Consider the following 17,705-nt stretch of genomic DNA (forward strand, 5'->3'; position numbering starts at 1 on the left):
TGTCCTTGGCAGATGGATTTCCCCATTGCTCAGGATTTGCCTGTGACATTGGGTCCCAGAGGAATAGCCACTGCACAACTGTAGTCTTCCCTGCACAGTCTATAGCTGGGTACACAGTGTCTGAGAAACCTGGCCAGGGCAGTTTGCCTGGCACACTGCAGTCCTAGATGTTCCAGCTGGAAGTAGCACCCCACCTCTCACTGTTGCTGGGGCTGAGGCTTTGGTACGCAGGCTGCTAGGACTGGAGCTTTGTCTGTGTAACTAATGCTGCCGCTCCTAGCGATCCTTGGTCCAACTACTTTGCCAGAGGCCCTTTCCTTCTGAGCCCCAAACAGCAGCAGCTTGTCTCAGGATGGGTTTCATCATATTGAAATAGAGGCATCCTAGCCAAACAGCCTCTCTGTGCTCTACGTACCCGGGACGGGTTGAGCTGCCTTCTGCCAGTGCCATAGACCGGCAATGCAGATGAATGCGCTCAGTATTGGAGGAATTTCTCCTTTGAACACTGAGATAACTAGCTTTTAGTAGATTCCCAACATAGCGAAGGCTTGTGTTAAGTGAATTTATTTCCTCCTTCCTCTCACTTTTACGTATTGAATTAATATTTTCTTTTCAGCAAGTCAGCTGTGCCTGCCTCTCTGTAAGAAACATTGGAGTTTGCTTTAATTCTTCTCTCAGAAAGTTCTGCTTATCCTGCCTGTATACAAGGTCTCACTTAGGAGACCTCTATTTGCATGCGGTGACTATGAAGTATTTCGGAATAGCTGGTTCTTTTGTCCCTGCTAGTGTGTTCCTAACACAAACGTCATGAACAGGGCGGATGGTGGGTGCAAAAACTCTTTCAGCATTGGCAAGTGTTTGGTTTGGTTGATGGCACCTTGTCTTAAGTGACACAAGTAAACTTGGAGACAAGAAAGGAAACATTATCAACTGGTGTGTTTCCAGAGGTTTACACTGCTGAATTGGCAACTAGCTCTGCTTTTATTTCCCCCAAGACTGACACATCTACACTGCACGTCAATTTTAGTGCCGGCTACAGCAATTTACAATCTTCCCTTCCAGAAGTGAAGTTTCTCAACCAATTATAAATGAACAAAAAATATTTCTTGCCAGTCATATGATCGGTCCGTGAGCAATAAGAATTAATCCAGTGGGCAGAGGTACACAGAACAGTCTGGGAATCTTGCAAGGAAGTGTTTTCTGAGGAAAACTTATGTCTGTAGGATATGGTATTAAAAAGGGTTCCATGCTGTATCTCCTTCTTTCCCAGAACAGCCCTAAACACTGGAGTGCAAGTTCTTGCTGTTCTTGGTGGTACTGGCAGTGAGTGCAGGGCTGGTGCATGCATTGCTGTGCAGAGGTGGGAAGTTTAAAAGACAAGGAAAATCAGAAAAGCACTTTTCAGAAAATGTTAGCCATGTCTCCAAAGTGTTGGAGAGGTGGAGAAAGATGAGGACAGCATAGGGAAGATTATTATAAAATAAAGCAGAGATGGTCTTCTTTAAAACTACGGTAGTTCCATCTGTCTCAAACAGGCAGAGCAGCAACTTCTTTTTCTGGCCGTTGGAAGCTGTTGAATTGATGGGCTGCAGACATTTGGCCTCACTGCTGTGGAGGAGACCATCCTCTACAAGCAGCCTGCTTGCCTTCCAAGGCCATATCCAGACCCACAGGCACATTTGCAAAGGCACTGGTATGTTGCTGATTTGTGGAATTTCCATTTCCCATGGTGATTTTGCCTCAGAAGGGGGAGCTGGGGATAAGACTGGAGCTGGAGAGATTTTGATGTGTGTGTGGGCCTTGGAGGGCAGAAGAGGGAGGCCGCTGTTACTTAGTCTCAGAGAGGCAATGGGCAGGGGGACTATTTCTATGAGAGGTGCGGACATTTCCTACAGTGGGATCTCTGAAGTACCTGCTGGCTGAAACATTCCAGGCATTCCTGCGCTGTGCTGCTAAGCTCATGCAGCAGCAGCTAATACCGCTCAGGCTGCAGCAGCCTGGCCTTGGCAAGCGGCTCTTAGTCACAGACTCTCAGATCCACTACTCAAAGTAGCAAATTTGCCATGTGGAGTAGCGCTGCAAGCTCTGAATTTGCAGCTGCGACTGCAAGACAATTTTAGTGCATTTAGACCTGTCAGAAGCAGGCAGAAGGACTTGCAGTGGGCTATTCACCATAGCGTTTTCTCTCAAGGTTTCCTGGGTGCTTTGTGCATGTCCCAGAAACTGTAGTTCTCCATAGCTCTTACCACTCCCATAGCTGCCGTGTCAAGCTGTGCTTACACCTACTGTAAGGGGCAGAGATTCTCAGTGTCAACAAGCTTGTAAATCATCTACTTAACAGTCACAGGTAAGATAACATATTAAATACTAAAGGCACCAAGAAATCCTTCCCACCTCACTCACCCTCCCCACCAAGTACTGAATCTTGTCCAAAGCTGCACAAACAGGATTCTAAGATAAAGACCTTGGGTAAGAATTACTAGAACAAACAGAGCACGGAGTGATTTGTTGAGGGACTGGCCTTCTCAAGGCCGAAGGGTGGGTGTGGAAGAACACACCTTACTGAAAGGAAAGCTAAAAGCATTATAAAAATACATCTTGGAATAAACAAAGCCCTGTCTAGAAGTCTAATATCTTAATTACATTGATGTAGCGTAGGAGGAAAACCATACAAGTACCATGCACTCTGTGCAAAGTATATTGTCTGGGATTTCAGTAACTAGCAGCACAAAAACTTTCTAGAAACGGAGGGTTCCTATTCTGCTTAGCATGATGCAGTGCAGCAGAGCTATTCAGAGTTAATGCAGCTCTAGCAAGGAAACTACATGCTCCAAATTGCGCTTCTGTCTTTCCTTTAAAAGTGCTTGAAGAGAATTTACCAATCATCTGCAAACTGCCTGACTGTGAACACAAAGAAAAGAGCAGAAATTTCCCAGTTTACCTCTTCCCCTTCCCTGCTGTATGCAACAAACCCTTCTGTAGCAGTATAGTTCCTGGGGGCACGTTAGCTCAGTCACCGTGTGGTGCCTGTCTATTGATGACTGGCTGGATGTCAGGGTTTTCTTTCCTATTTTTGCTGTCGCATGGATGAAATGCACTGTTAGAGCACTAGCTGCTATTGATGGGGGCTACGTTCTGATTTAAAGGCAAAAATCTCCTCCAAATCTGTGATTTGGCTAGCCTGTCATCAGGACCTGGGGGAGATAGTTGTAGGTGGGAACATGATGAACCACAGGACTGTGGTTTTAGGTCAGTAACATCTCAAAACCTGTTCCTCTTGCAGTTTTTTCCCTTGAAGAGTATGTGGTCTATAGCTTTAGTCAGTGCATAGGGGTAATGGCTACATCCCCTTGACTTAAAGCTTGTTTAACTTTCCTGTGCTGCTGCAGAGCTATTGTTAGTTTGCAGATAAGGCAAGTGTTATCATTTTAGCACAGTCTAAAAGAAAAGGATAGGAGGGAGCTATTAGATTCTCCAGCGTGTTACTCTCTGCCTGGTGACAGAGTTGTCCTTCACACTGATCTCTCAAATGTGGTAATAATAACAGTAAAGCTTTATTTTTACTGGTTATCAGCCAAAAGCAACAGCTAGGCTAAACCAGAAAATATCATCCCTTCTGCCTTTGCAGCATGTGTGCTGATGCTCTGCTACTTCGCTAGCTCTTTCCTGAGGAGACAAGCAGACACAGAGACTTTCATCCCACCGCAAACAACCTGGTCTGCCTAATCCTGGCCACTGTCTAAGAACAGGCCTCCTGCTCTCTTCCCAGCAGGCTGATGCTCTCCTGTCCTCCCGGTGCAAATCAGCAACACTTCCCTTCTCTCCTGTCTTGCTTTTGCACCATTTTGCTTTTTACCATTAAGACATGGTGGGTTTTTCACAGCTGCCTGTATCTGCCTCTAGCAGTTGCTGCCTCTTCTTCCTGCATGTGGGCATGACAGTCTTCTGTCTTTTCAACAGGGCCCTATCACAGACAAGCTGCCAAGTTTGAAACCAAGGAAAAGAAACGCTGCATGTCTGACCAAAAAAGCCCCCGTAAGGGCGAGAACTGAGAAAATACATGGACTGATTTCACGTGGGCACTTTGCATCTTTCTGGAGTGCAGATGCTCTTTAAGGAAATAAGAGGCTGTCTCACCCGAGCTGTTGAGGGCTATACTGAATTCAGGTGGATCTAATCTCATTTGTTTATGCCGTGGTTTTAAGGAACGAGGTGCTGCTGCAAAGGTTACAAAGCAGAAGGAATTCTGGCCCTCCTACTGGAAAAAAGAGCATGCTCCTGGCATGCTGATGGTACATGGCTTAGCTTTCTCATCATTTGTGTGAACAGTGGGGAAATAACCAGGAAGTAAATCCTGTTCAGACAGAATTCAGAATCACTTTGGATGGTGTTTGTCTTCATTCTAGATGTCTGCAAAGTAGGTGTGTACACCCGAGCTGCCCAGTCTGGGCTCCTTTAAGAGCCAAAGGAAAGAAATTGGCACTTGTCTGAATAATTTTCAGCTGTAAGCAAACCTTGCCCTTGGTGCTGTTGACTGTACACAAGAGTTTGGGTTGAGCTGAGATGCAGATGTCTGTGGTGACATCACACCCTTGGCATAATAAAATCTTGGAGAAGATCCTGGCACCCAAGTTATTCTGTACTGTGAAAGGAAGACGTGAAGCACAGAAAAACTGTAACCAAACAATCTATTAAGAACAAGGAAGTCCTGTTAAGGTTGTGAGTCTACCAAGTTTAGAGATGAATGGTTTTTGAATAGGGAAAACAAGTGTAACAGACCCCTGTAGACTTCAATATGAGGGACAAAGCGTTGCAGGGAGCAAGTCATCCATTTCAGGGCTAGCCTGCTGGCCTGTGTGGCCATAGGACACTGACAGAAAACCCCTGAAGGCTTGTCAGTAGGTGCAAATGATGGAAATAGGATTTTCTAGGAAGACAGGTGGTGATTGAATACTGCTTCTATTTTTGGGTTTTTGAGGTCACTCTATTTGTTTTGAAGTCATTCTAATTCAGGAAGGGGGCAGGAGTTGTTTTTTTGGCTACAAATTTGGTTTGAACTTTAACTGAGCAGTGTCTTTCTGTGGCAGTCAGCCATACAGCCACGAGGAAGGATTTTGAAGGGCAGTAAGAGGCAGCATTGGCAGTATCCCTTGGGCTGTGCTGACAGACTGGGTCATGTACAAGTGCTGGAATGGCCTGACCCAGGCTGTGGCCATCACTGCTGAGCCTCTGCCTCCCACCTCCGGAGGATAACAGAACCGCTGGGGCCATGCCAGGGAACACCAACTGCCAGGCAGGTGCAGGGACACTAGTGTCCTCTAAGGACAAATACACAGAGTCCCAAGCCAAACAGGCTAAGGACAGGGAAGAGATGGCCTGGCTCCACTCTTCTGTTGATGTGCCACGTAGCTGTGGGTTTGACTGTCAGGTCCGCAACAGCGGACCTCCAGGAGGAGAGGAATGGCAAGTTACAAGACAAGAGGATAGCTGAACGCTTCAAAACATCTGTATGGGGAGTATCTTACCAAGACCCTGCACATGCTGGCGGTGCGCTAAGCAAGTTAGTTATTCATCCTTGAACCAAAACCTTTTTTAGCAATAGCCTTCGCAGCCATAGCCTTGGCAGGTTAAAAAAGGAAACCTCTTATGGAGGCTTTAGTAAGCCTTTCCATCCATTCCCTGAGGAAAAGGTTTCATGTCCACTAGCTCCTTGCTTGGCAAAAATGCTGGTTTCAAAGAACCTTGTAAATCAATGTCTGGCAAAATCTACAATACAGGAGTAAGAAAACAAATTAACTCCTTGTCCTTGGAAAAGCTTTTTCTTGTTTGACTGCTCTGTAAGAGAGTCTCCTGAAGACTTCAGAGTGACAGTAATCTTACAAGTATTGTGCTGGGAGTCAGAATTAAGTTGGATTTTTGTTCTGTTATTGTGGAGGCCTGTAATCACAATAATTTTTGGTTTAGGTGGCTGATGAGCTAGAATTATTTCTCGTAGCAGAGCCAATTGATGAGATAGAGATATATTTTGATAATTCTCCATCTCAAGCATGCCCAGAAAGCACACAACTTAACTCTTCCATGTTATTGTTTAGAAGCTGGGAGAAAATCCTATAAATATAGTAATGGCTGCGACACTGGTACAAAATTGCCCCCTTTCCCTGAACCCAGCACTAGAGGAAGGGCTGAGAAGGAATTACACAATAATTGACCACACCTTATTTACAACACTTTCTCTGCTCCAGTATTGCGATTAGAATCACAGAGTGGCTGAGGAGATCTTTTTCTGGGCAGAAAAGGTGCACGTGGGGTTCAGAGCAGCAGTTCTTGAAGGCAGTTCTTAAGTTAGTTGCTTCAGCATACGTCTAGTGTAGTTGTTGTTCTGCTGAGTACCACAGAGCTCTGGTTCCCCAAACTGATGCTCGCTGCCGCTGAATTTGCTGCTGGCATTTCTCCAAATGGCAGCACAAGCATTCCTAGACAGCTGGGGTGCAGATCCCACGGTAATAAGCAGAGGAACAAGTACTGTGGGAACTCTCTTCCTCCTGCCCAGATGCAGCAATGAATCACTGCATGCATTATCCGATGACTGGCCGCGAGGCATGCCACGCTTTGGTGAGGTGCATAGCTGAGATCCCCAGCATCCCACTGGAAGTTACACCAGAGAGGTCCCATATGCTGCTGGAGGTCCTGTGCTCTTCCAGGGTGCGTAGATTTGCCAGGCTCATATCAGAGCCTGCAGAGAAGCTGAGGCAGATCTTCATATGGCCAAATCCTGTCCCAAAAAGGAGGCTTGTTTTGAAGAGGACTGGCAAACTGAATTCCTGTGGCAGACAAGGCAGCTTCTGTAGGGCAAAAAAATATGGCTAGAGACCAGTTGGGAACCAACAGAAGTTTGTTTCGGCCGCAGCAGCTAGATTGCAGTAGCCAAAAAGTCCTTAAGATGTAACTAGTTTGTCAACCAATGGACAAAATAACTTCTTGCACAATTCAGAGCAATATGCTAACTACGTATGTAAGGAAAGGGTTTAAAATTGCACAACGTGCTGAGGAATGATACAAGTGGGGATTTTGTCCCACAGCTATAGACAATTAGAAGGAATGGGGAGATAACTGAGTTCACTCTCTCCTCCATTCCATGGAGCATAGGAAGCCTTAACCACAGCAGATACTGCAGGCCAAAAGAGTTCAGTTGTGCATGCATGGGATGTGTCCGTGGCAAGGAGAGTTTGTGCAGAGAGCAGTTCAAAGAACAGTGATTTTCTGCATGTGCATTGTGGAGAGCATATTGTAATAAAGGTGTCACTTGGGGAACATTTTGCTGGGCGAATTGGGTATTAGGAAAAAGTTCTTCACTGAGGGGGTGGGTGGTCAAGCATGGGAACGAGCTCCCTGGGGAAGCGGTCATGGCAGCAAGCCTGTCAGTGTTTAAGAAGCATTTGGACAATGCTTTGTAGATATATGGTTTAACTTCTAGGTTGCCCTGTGTGCACTCAGAAGTTGACTCAATGATCCTCGTGGGTCCTACCCAACTCAGGATATTCTATGTTTCTAATTACTCTGCATTCAGTGACCAGTTAGGTATTGGTTTTTACTATCAAGCTTTTGTGATTTATGTGGTGTGATCCTCTAAGCTTTGATTCCAATCACTTCTCTTACAAATATTATTAAGAAAACAGTGTTACTCTGAAAGCTAAGATAATGTATAGATCTATTTTCTGTGCCTTTAAGAAACAAAAGCAATGAACTAATCTAAGAGATAAAGCTATGCCAGGCTTCCTACATTTAAAAGGTTGAGCTCTTTTGATGTAAACTTAAATTACTCAAAACAGGAACTTCATTCCTATGATGTAAGCTTTTTCCTTAACAATTTGCTTAGCGAATATAGCAATTGCAGAGCCACTCTTAAAAACGAATATCCACAAGACTTGGAGATCTGGAGCAGCTGGCTTGTGTTATTCACAGTCCACTTATTCAGACTGCTTGGAATGAAGCATACACGTGCTTTTCTCTGGTTGCTGGCTTAGGACTTGCTAAGACAGAAGTGCCCTGGAGATTTTGGGGAAACTCATTCTTGTTTAGATCTGTAACTGTGAAATGTATCCAGAAGGATCTGTGCTGGTCCTACTCAGAACAATTGGGATTCAAGGCTAAGCAAAGGAGATATCTATATTGCAACAGAAGAGCAGATTGCTAGTGTAGATGTGTCTCACGATACCTTTTGTTAGTGTGGAAACAAACAGGATGGCGCACTCCTTTTCCCTTGAGCTTCCTACAACTGACAACAGATTACTATTTAGTGTGGAAATGTGGAAGATAGCTTTTCATTTTGTTGTTGAATGTGTCCTTCATCTCATATTCCTTCTTCTTGATTTTTGGGTAGCAGTTGTTATAGCATCTATATGTCAGGAAAAAAGCTATGTGCCTCCCTCTCCCCCTGCTTTCAGTGCCCCATAAAAAATAAATTCTTATGTCTCAGTCCCCTCCAGTTGTTACACCTATCTGGAGTGTAAATAACTGAATAACTTAGTACTTACACACGCTGTGATACCTTTGATTTAGAGCATCAAAAATAGGTTCTGATATAGTGTCAATATCAAAAGTGAAGGGAAATGCTGTGTTCCCATTAATTCAAAGTGAAGTGAGCACTTTGATGTGAATCTGAAGTGAACGCAGAGGGAGTGGTCCTCTCTAAAGTAGTTCAGCTGGCACCTGTAACCTCTTAAACTGCAGTCGTATCTCTCATGTGAATCAGTATTTGAACTAATATTTACTTAGGACTCAGGCATGATTTATGTGGGAGTCTTGGTATTGCAACAACTGCTGTGTTACTCAATCAGATTCCCAGATGACTGGTTAATACATAACAAGCCAGATTTGTAAATTCAGTTGGCACAAGTTATCATCAGAATGGAAAGGAGAAATTCATTATATCATATTGTATTTAATTCATAAATCTATTAAACACCTGTAATGGAGTACAACATGCTCCAGTTAAAGAGGCAATGGGTTTCATCCTGTTTTCAGACGATTTCTAATCTGGATTAATTGCTTGGTGACAGTTTTCTAGTTGTCACGAGAAATTGTGTTATTCCTCTGTCAGAGTGGAAACAAAGTAGGATTAAATTAGTTAATCACAAAATACCACAGTTAAAAACTCCATAGCGTCCAACATTATTCCAGTAGCAACCAACAGTGAGCTTAATTCTGGGGTCAAAAACCAGCCTGCAGCTTTGAAATTTAGGTATATCACAAAATCATTTTGGCTATCTATAAAGTTACCCTCGCCTCCCAGGCATTATTAATGACTGCTTCTGAATGAAGGCCACTTATCTGGATGATGTGGAGTGTTTCACAGAAAAATCCACTCCACTCATTTTATGCCAATATGGCAATAAAAATATTATTGTATATCTAAAGACCTGTACAATAACTAGATATTGTTAGTCAAAGATACTAGGGCAAAGGACTAAGTTTGCAAACGCTGTTTGATTTTTTAGAAGAGTTTTTTTTTTTAAAATGAAATGAAGCATCACAGGAAATTTAGAGCGATGTTTCCTTCTATAAATGGAAATGAGTTAAAACTCTTCAGACAGGCTAAGAAATCCTCAGTGTCTGTGTAAAACTGACAAGACCTATAGTTTTCTAGGTTTTAGGCTAGAACATTTGAAAATCAGCGTGTCTCTGTGTGTGTGTACACCAGGAAGAACACAGCCAGCACCCTATAATGCTGTAACTTTACTCTTCTGATCTTCCTGTATTTACCCTATCTGCCCTTCAGCACGTGTATGCTCCAAGTCCAGTGACCACTTTGGCAGGCAGTGCCCCATGAATAATCATACTGCTGCGTATTTGGAAACATGTAAAGACCTTCTTTAACCTCCAGCTGCTAGTTGTTATCACTGGGAAGGAACATGTGTCTGAGTGAGGTGGATAGATGAAGCTGTTGCCTAGAACATGTATCTTGGCTCAGGCTCTGCCAGCAGAGTCCCATGGCTGCCATTGCTGCAGGTTTGGCTCCCCAAAGATTCGAAACCTCTCTGCCACCTCCTTACTCTGATTGTGCCTGAGACAGAAGTTTAACAGCACACGAGGAAATAACCTGCTAGAAACCATTCTTTGGCTTAAATGATGAACTCTGCTAGGATACCATAAGAACTATGCCAATTACTCAAGTACAATCAGTGTTCGAGTCAAAACTACCATGTCTGGAATCCATATCTGGAACCCACCCTCTTATATCCTAACACAGGAAAAAACTGCAGCATGCTTGAATGACCAGCAATACTGGAATTGCAAGTTCCATCACAAATCAGTTATTTCAGCTTGGTATTAGTCCATTGCTATGCATGCCTAGCATAGCAAATTGTTGCATAATGAGAAAAAGAGGAGGAAAAAACTCCAATTGTGAAGTCCAAGTCACTTTAAGATTATTCTGTGATCTACTTCATTATTTGGGTCAACAACAGATTTTGAAAGGGTTTGGAAATGTACACACGTTTTTATTTTTCTACTGGCTGTTGTTCAAGCAAGGTGTGGATGTGCCCTTGGATCTTTTTATTGTTGTATTGCATTGTATTGTACTGTTGCTGTATTTAAATATAGGGCATTTACTGTTATGTTAATGGAAGCTCCATGAACATAAGAATGAATCTTCTAACTGGCTTTGCTCCTGCCCTGTCTGTGCAAATGTCCAGTGAATGCTCTCGGGTTCTTCACAGCGTATGGGCTCTGAGCATTTAAAACAAGCAGCGACAGTGCCTGATGCCTCGTTGTAGTGCATTACCAGCTTTTGTCCTATGTGCTTCCCTACAGCCTTTCTTAGTGACCATTATTACATCCATGGTAATTAATTCTGTGGCTTTTTTCCCCACTCCCTAGTCACCACATCATACCCACCTCATGCTAGTCCACCTGCTGCCGGGGGAACACGCCCCAGCTTGTGTAGGCAATTTGCCTGTGTTGTACACCTAAACCAGCTAGAGGTGGCTCTGGCATGTTCTTCCTTACAGCAGGTTTCTTTGGCTCCCAGCTATGCATTCCCACAGTGGAATTCACAACGCAGAAAACTATTAGCCCAAGGACTGGCCACAGTAGATATATTGGAAAAGATGCAATTTAGCCAGGTTTAGAACTTTCTGAGTGTTTTTAGTGATGAATGTGGTCACTTCCAATTCCAGGCAGAGTTGCAAATATGTGCTATCACAGAAAAGAAACTGTATCCAGTTTCTTTTTCCACTAGCAGGCTGAAATCTATCCCGGTGAGGCTGCAAAGGATGTGCAAGTGAGCCTACGGACCAGTGGCAGGTCTTTTCTCAGGCAAGATAGCAGCAGGGCTCCGCCGCGAGCCAGGGCCAATAAGAGGAAGCAAAGGGCCTGTTCCTCTGCAGCCTGGGTGTCTCTGTCACAAAACAACAGTGGTGGCAACCCTCACGCAGGACATCCTCCAGCAGGTGAAGTGAGCAAGCAAGGACCACCTGATGGGTGAGGACCCCCCAGTGCCTTCCACACACTGCTAAAGCCTGCAGAACCAAGTGCAGCTCTGACCTGACGAGCTGCTTCTTGCCCAGAAATAATAAAACCAGGGAAGATTAAGAGGGAAGAGAGAGCTGATCCAGTGCAGGTAGAGAACTCGTTACTATAGCAACTGTTTTCTCCTTTGAGCATAGGCTGGGAGGACTCCCTTGCGAGGGGATTTCTGCACAGTCCCCAGGCTGGGAGGAGAGGTTTCTTCAAGAATCTCGTCTGACAAAGGCTGCGTGGCTGCACTCTTGAACTCTGCTGGGGATCGGGGGGGAGCTGGGAGAGGTTTGTAGAAGAGTTTGACGCTTGTCCAAAAGTAAAACAGATGTTGAAGTGCCTGAACTCATGGGAGAGATTACAAAACTGGGACTGTATTAAAAGTGATACTCACCTCATGGTGTATTGTTCTGTGGGTTGCAGATACATCTGAAGCTGTTACAGCACCACAGTACCCCGCACAACCAGGAGTTTCGAAGCTGGAGTTTCTAAAAGAAATAAGAGAATATTTAGCTAAATCCTACTGGATTTTTAACTCTCTCTGAGGTCCCGAGAAAGTTTCCCAGCTGGATTTCTTCAATGAGATGAAATTGGTAGAGAGTAAGAAATTAAGTAACTTGTAATATAATAAAGGCTTGGTCAGTCTGACTCCAAGAAAAGTAATTCTCTGGGACCTGAGCCAGGTATTGTTATCTTACCATACTGCTTGGAGTACCTGGCACTGTACAACCTCTGGGTCTCTGTGGTTATCTTAGGCCAACATAGCAAATGAATGAGCATATTATCCTTTTGGTGGGGCTGCTCTCCAGTGTAACACTTCCCCTGCATTCACAGGAGACAAATAAATACCAACTCAGTGCCTAGGGTAAATCCTTCATCTTAAGCCCTTGTTAACCCTGTCTGCTCTGGCAGGTATACTTCAGGAACCAAACCTGCACCTTGTTTTTTTTTGCTGGTATTTTGTGCTGGAAAGTAAACAAACGCAGAAATAAAATAAACTAACCTATGACCACCTAAATTCAGTCCTGAAATTCTCTTTCTTTCTTAGGGTCAAAGCACAGAAGACATTGTAAATTCTCTTGGTAAGGGATAAGCAAAGGGAGCTTTGGGTGAAGTACTCCAATCCCCTATTGTCTCTAGGCTGTTTATTTTTCCATGCAGTATTGTTGCTGGAGACATGGATCTAGGAGAACGTTGCCTGTCGCGATCCAAATACCCTTCCTATCACTGAGGAAGAGGAGGGGGGGACAGCTGTGCAGCCTCTGTCTTGCAGCTGCATCTTGCCTAGGTGGCTAACACAGCTTCAAACCCTCACAATCCCTGCCTTTCAGAGTAGCATTTTTTTGGCTGTTGATGCAGGGAATAAGAAACAGCAGCCTCAGCTGCTCATTTTTTTTAAATTCATCAGGGCTTTTACCAGACGTAAAACCAAGGAGTTGGAAAATGAAAACAGGCTCCCTGGTCCAAAAGCAACTTGAACGCAGAAGTAGGCCGAGAGTATTTTGCTATTGCAAAATGCTCCCCCATGAACAGTATGCCGAGGAGGTGAGCCAAGAGGCTGAGGGACTCAAGGACAGCCCTGAACTCTCACCCATACTTGCAACAACTGCACAGTTCTTGTGTCAAAGTCTCTGGCCTGAGCCTAGTTTAAAAAAATAGGACAGACAAACCCAAGAGCAACCTGCTACTGGTCCATCAAGAATGTTTATCAACACCTACTATTAAGAAGCCTGCAAGCCTTTCAGCTGAAATAAGTATCTGCATCCTTCTACAAAAGTACCATTCTCTCCCTGCCATGTGGCAGATCTGGCCTTAGCTGGCATTTGATGTTGCCAGTAGAATCTGCTGCTGCTTGGCATGATAGCCAGAAAGACTTGTGAAAGAAAATTAAGTGCTTTGTGAGTCAGAATTCTAGACTTAGATCTTTTGTGAGCAATAAGCAATTTTTACTGCACCAATGCAACTGTGGGTGAATAAAATCATGCATCAATCCAACTGCAATTCCCATTGCTGCAGATACACAAGTATTACAGAAAAATGGGAAAAAATATTCTAATAAGCTTCAGTAAATCATACATATTAAAAACCCAACAAATGGTTCACGTTATATTGTCTTATATGAATATATATATATGAAAAGAGAAATATGCCTTCTCCCAATTGAGTATGTGATTGAGACTGCATTCAGAACCAGTGAAAAGTAGAAATTTTCCTCAAGACTTGGTGAAGGTCTGTTACTTCAAAGGAAGTGGTGGACATGCTGGCCGTTATATTCTGGTCAGCCACTGAATTATTAAGATTGCATGGTCATGGTATGGAGTTGAAGGAAAAGTAAATTACAAAAAAAAAAAAAAAAAAAAAAAAAAGCTGGGTTTTACTGTCTGAGGGGAAGGAGATTTCTGTGATGAATACCTTTCCCTTCTCCACACTGACAGCAGAGGTCACAGAAACTCTCAAGCCTCTACTCACCCCAGAAAACAGGACCTTAGTCCAGACTGTACCCCGCTTACAGCATAATTAGTCACTATGTGTTTTATCTGTGCCCTAACCCTACTTATCTCACCATTACTTCCTTCACAGACTTTAAAGCCAGGTTAGGTTATCCAGGGGATACAGGCAGCTAAGAATTATTCTCCTTAATGGGTCTCATTTATTAGAAGCTACAGTAGATTAATCTATTAGATGGACTCAGAAATTGAACATAGATACAGAACCCATGTCTGCTATCTCTAAAAAAATGTGCTAATGCAGCTTGGTTGCTATGGTGTAAAATCTGACATCAGGAACATGAAGACACGTTTGCCTTTTTCCATTACTTAAGGAGATGGCTGGTTGATTGACTAATCCATTGGCTAGGATATTGCATTGCTACCTAACAACAAGGTGCTCCTAGTGCACAAGAAATGGAAACAAGGCTCAGCTGCTGCTGAGAACATAATCAGGTTTCTCAAGTCTGAGTCCAGTATTCTATCTGTTCAGTCTTGGAGTGTTTGAGCCAATAATTCAGAAATTAATTCCCTTCTTAGGGGTTTTTTTCTGATGCCTTTTAGGTTTCAATATATTCTGATGTTAGCAGAAGCCCAAGTTTTGCTGAGTTTGACTACACGCATTGTCTAAGTGTAATACATTCCTCCTTAGAAGCAGAAAAAAATACCACATACACAAGTACAAGAAATAGGTTTGTTTTCTTTTTTTCAGATTGTTCAGTTTGAATGTGGACTTGAAACTTACAAGTACCACCTCAGTAGCACTACAATGAGAACCTCTCTCTCTGTTTATCCATTTAAAATACACTGCATGAAGAAAGGCAGTGTAAATTTCTCCGGTGTTGCTCCTCCTGCATGCTTTGAGCCAAACCAGGGAAGTTCTTCGGTAAGAGCAGAAAATTATTTTATTTTCACCTTTAGTGAAAGCAGTACCTGTCCTCCCACATACTCTGCTGGGGTTTGCATCATGCCTTCAGACCATTCATCTCTGGCATTGCTGCGTAGGCTTTCAAGAAGACCAAGTTCACGCCACTGCTGCCACATGGCTTCCTGCCCATTCGAATCAACCACATTTGAAATGCACAATTGTGGGATAACGTGGCTGAAAGAACTATTACCCACAAGTTAAAGACGAAAGTCCTCTTAACTAATAATGAATTCCCTAACCAACGTTTACTTTCTGGGAATAATAAAAGAAAAATAATTTGGGCAAGTAACATTGATATGCCTTCATATCAAATAAACCTGCAAGCCAAGCCCTTATGATTACACTCACCTCTATTTCTGTCATGAGTTCCTCTACCGCTTTGTTCTCACCTTCATTGCACTGTATGTGCTTGAGGTTCCCCAGAAGATAGACCGTGTTTGTTGTAAAACACTCTGAACAGTTTTCAAGTGAGTTACACCCTTCTTGTAAACTCAACAATACATTACAATGAGTTACTAACTACTAATAAGCTGTTAAAACAACAAATGATGTAATGCGCAGAACAAACTTCTAAAGGAAGTATGTGTATGGGCTTCATATGGATTGAAGATACTTATCAACACAGAATTCATTACAGGACTGAAACCCAAGCTAGACTGACACTATGGTAGTTGTAATCAAAAGGATATAAAACAAATAGAAACATGATTTCCTATCTCCTTCTAAATTCTCTGAGGCTTTGAAAGACATTATTTGAGGTTTTGAAGCAAAGCTTATGACTTGGTATGGACAAATGTCATTGAAATGGCCAGTATCAGTGAGTTGGAGCTTTCTTGTCTAGTAGAAAAGGATAGAATTCTCTCTACCCAAGAAAAACAAATCTTTTATTTCTCTGACGTTTCTGCCTTCTCTTTCCACACTGATAGCAATCTAGAAAAAAATCAGTCAAATTAATTAGGGAAAAGTCTGTTACTTATGCGATGACAAAGTAGTGTGAAGCTCAAGCACTTGGAAACAGAAGGGCCAGTTTGAAAGGCAAATTTTTCTGGTATTTTTACCACTTCTTCCTAGACATAGAGGCATCATCAGCATTTGTGGCAGAATGAGCTTTCTATCTGTAGAACTGTTTTTTGGTGTTTGGCTATTCAACATCAGTGATGATGTCAGGTATTTCAGCAAGGACCTGTAAAAGGAAGGTGTTCTCCACAGCCCTGTGTTGCCAACTTCAGCAGCCACTGCATGCCCCCTCTCCAGCATCCTAATGTGTACTGGGATTAAAGGACTTTATTTCATAAATGAAGAGGTTGAGGCACAAAGGGCAGAAAAGAGAAATTTTGTCTGTTCTGTTCCAGTTTGGCACCCCTAACTCATACTTCACTCTTCCTCTAAATTAGGGTCTGGTATGCCTCAGCCATGACAGTTTTGGTTGTGCTGAAGCTGCTCTGCCAGCACAAAGTGGTTCTGAAGCCAGTTCTGGAGCTTTGCTGCCACTTCTCTGGCTATTTGGGGTTTTCCCAGCACTGGAATGCCAAAGTGTGCAGACAAAATCAGGGAACAGCTGATGCAGTGAAACAGTTTGGGGAGGGATGAGGGAAGGATTGTATCAGGAAGTCCCCTCGCAACCCAGCAATCCCCAGCTTTAATGATCACTGCAATAATGGCAACTATTATTAAAAAAGCCCACAAGCTTCCCCTATACACAGTAAAAGGCCATCAAGGGAGAACAGCCAAAGGAGGAAAAAAGTCAGGAAGGGCAAAGGTAGTTAAAAAGTCATTTGTTCCTTTACTGTTCAGTTATGACGAAATGGTGTAACACATCAGGCAACATTCTGGTCCCCTCTGGCTGCAGGAGGGCCAGGAAAGCTGTGGCTCCTTCCAGCTGGCTCTGACATCACCGCTCTGGCACTTCTCACAGTGCTGCGAAGGACCGGAAGGCAGGTGCTGATGTTTCCTGTAACACGAGAATGCCTTTCCACAGCCAAAACTAACAAAGAAAATCAATTTTGTCGCACTGCATGTGGAAATTTTTCTTCTTGTAGCTTACCTTTCAGTTCAGGTATGATTTTCTTCTGAGCCAAGAGAGCAGTTTACCATATAGACATGAATCAGCCCTCACACACAATAACTCAGTAACTTTCCATAAGAAGCAGAGTTTAAATAAACATATTATTGATTGGTGTAATCCACTTTGTACAGCACAGAGATTTCCCACGTTTTCATGGCAAGTCATGGGAATGAATGACACGGGCACGTTACGAAGCGTCGGCACGGCCAACCCTAAGGGAGAACAAGCTCAGTTAAAACACCATATAACCAAAGACACCAACCAAGGCAGCTCCACTGCACAACACGGCGTGACGTGACCCGCACCCTGCCCGACCCGCTTCCTCCCCCTGTCCTCAGTGCTCACCTCCGGCTCAGCCCCCCACCACGAACTCTCCCGTTAAATTCTCCTCAGGCTGGAGCGGCAGGCACAGAGGGGATGTAACGGGGCGGGCACGGCGGGAAGGGGCAGCGGGGCCTGAGGGGACGGAGCGGGGCGGGCGGGAAGAGGGAGCGCCGCGGCGACTCACAGGAGGGGTGGGGTCACCTCGCGCTGCGCCCCCCCGGCTGCGCGCGCCGGTTACCGCGACAACCGGGACGACGAGCCAATCGGCTCGCTCCTTTCCCAGGGGGCGGCCCGTGACAGGCCGAGCGAGCGCCTCGTGCTGCCTCGCCCACCAATCAGCGGGGCTCTCCGGGGGCTGGGCGAAGGCGCGCGCGCTCTCCTCGCA

At 44.1% G+C, this 17,705-nt stretch overlaps 1 protein-coding gene across 10 annotated transcripts in view; it reads right to left on the reverse strand.

The window, feature by feature from the left end:
• LOC308070882 (uncharacterized protein) overlaps positions 1-17,705 on the reverse strand; it is a 37,347-nt gene that overhangs the window by 19,191 nt on the left and 451 nt on the right. For 4 of the 10 annotated variants that reach the window (XR_013930888.1, XR_013930889.1, XR_013930890.1 and 1 more), the window contains exons 1-2: positions 17,342-17,632; positions 11,912-17,208 (exon numbers count right to left, since the gene is read on the reverse strand). Coding sequence is in view for 1 of the 10 variants with exons in the window: in XM_080405573.1 (XP_080261699.1) it covers positions 6,576-6,842; positions 11,912-12,005; positions 12,233-12,339; positions 14,937-15,047 (579 nt within the window). In the remaining 9 variants the exon portion in view is untranslated. Of the gene's footprint in view, positions 1-6,193; positions 6,843-11,911; positions 17,209-17,341; positions 17,678-17,705 lie in introns of those variants that run through there. The other 6 variants (XM_080405573.1, XR_013930894.1, XR_013930895.1 and 3 more) reach the window with 6 other exon arrangements.

This window comes from Falco punctatus, assembly GCF_963210335.1.
Source record: "Falco punctatus genome assembly, chromosome: 10".
In the NCBI taxonomy this organism is placed as follows: Eukaryota; Metazoa; Chordata; class Aves; order Falconiformes; family Falconidae; genus Falco; species Falco punctatus.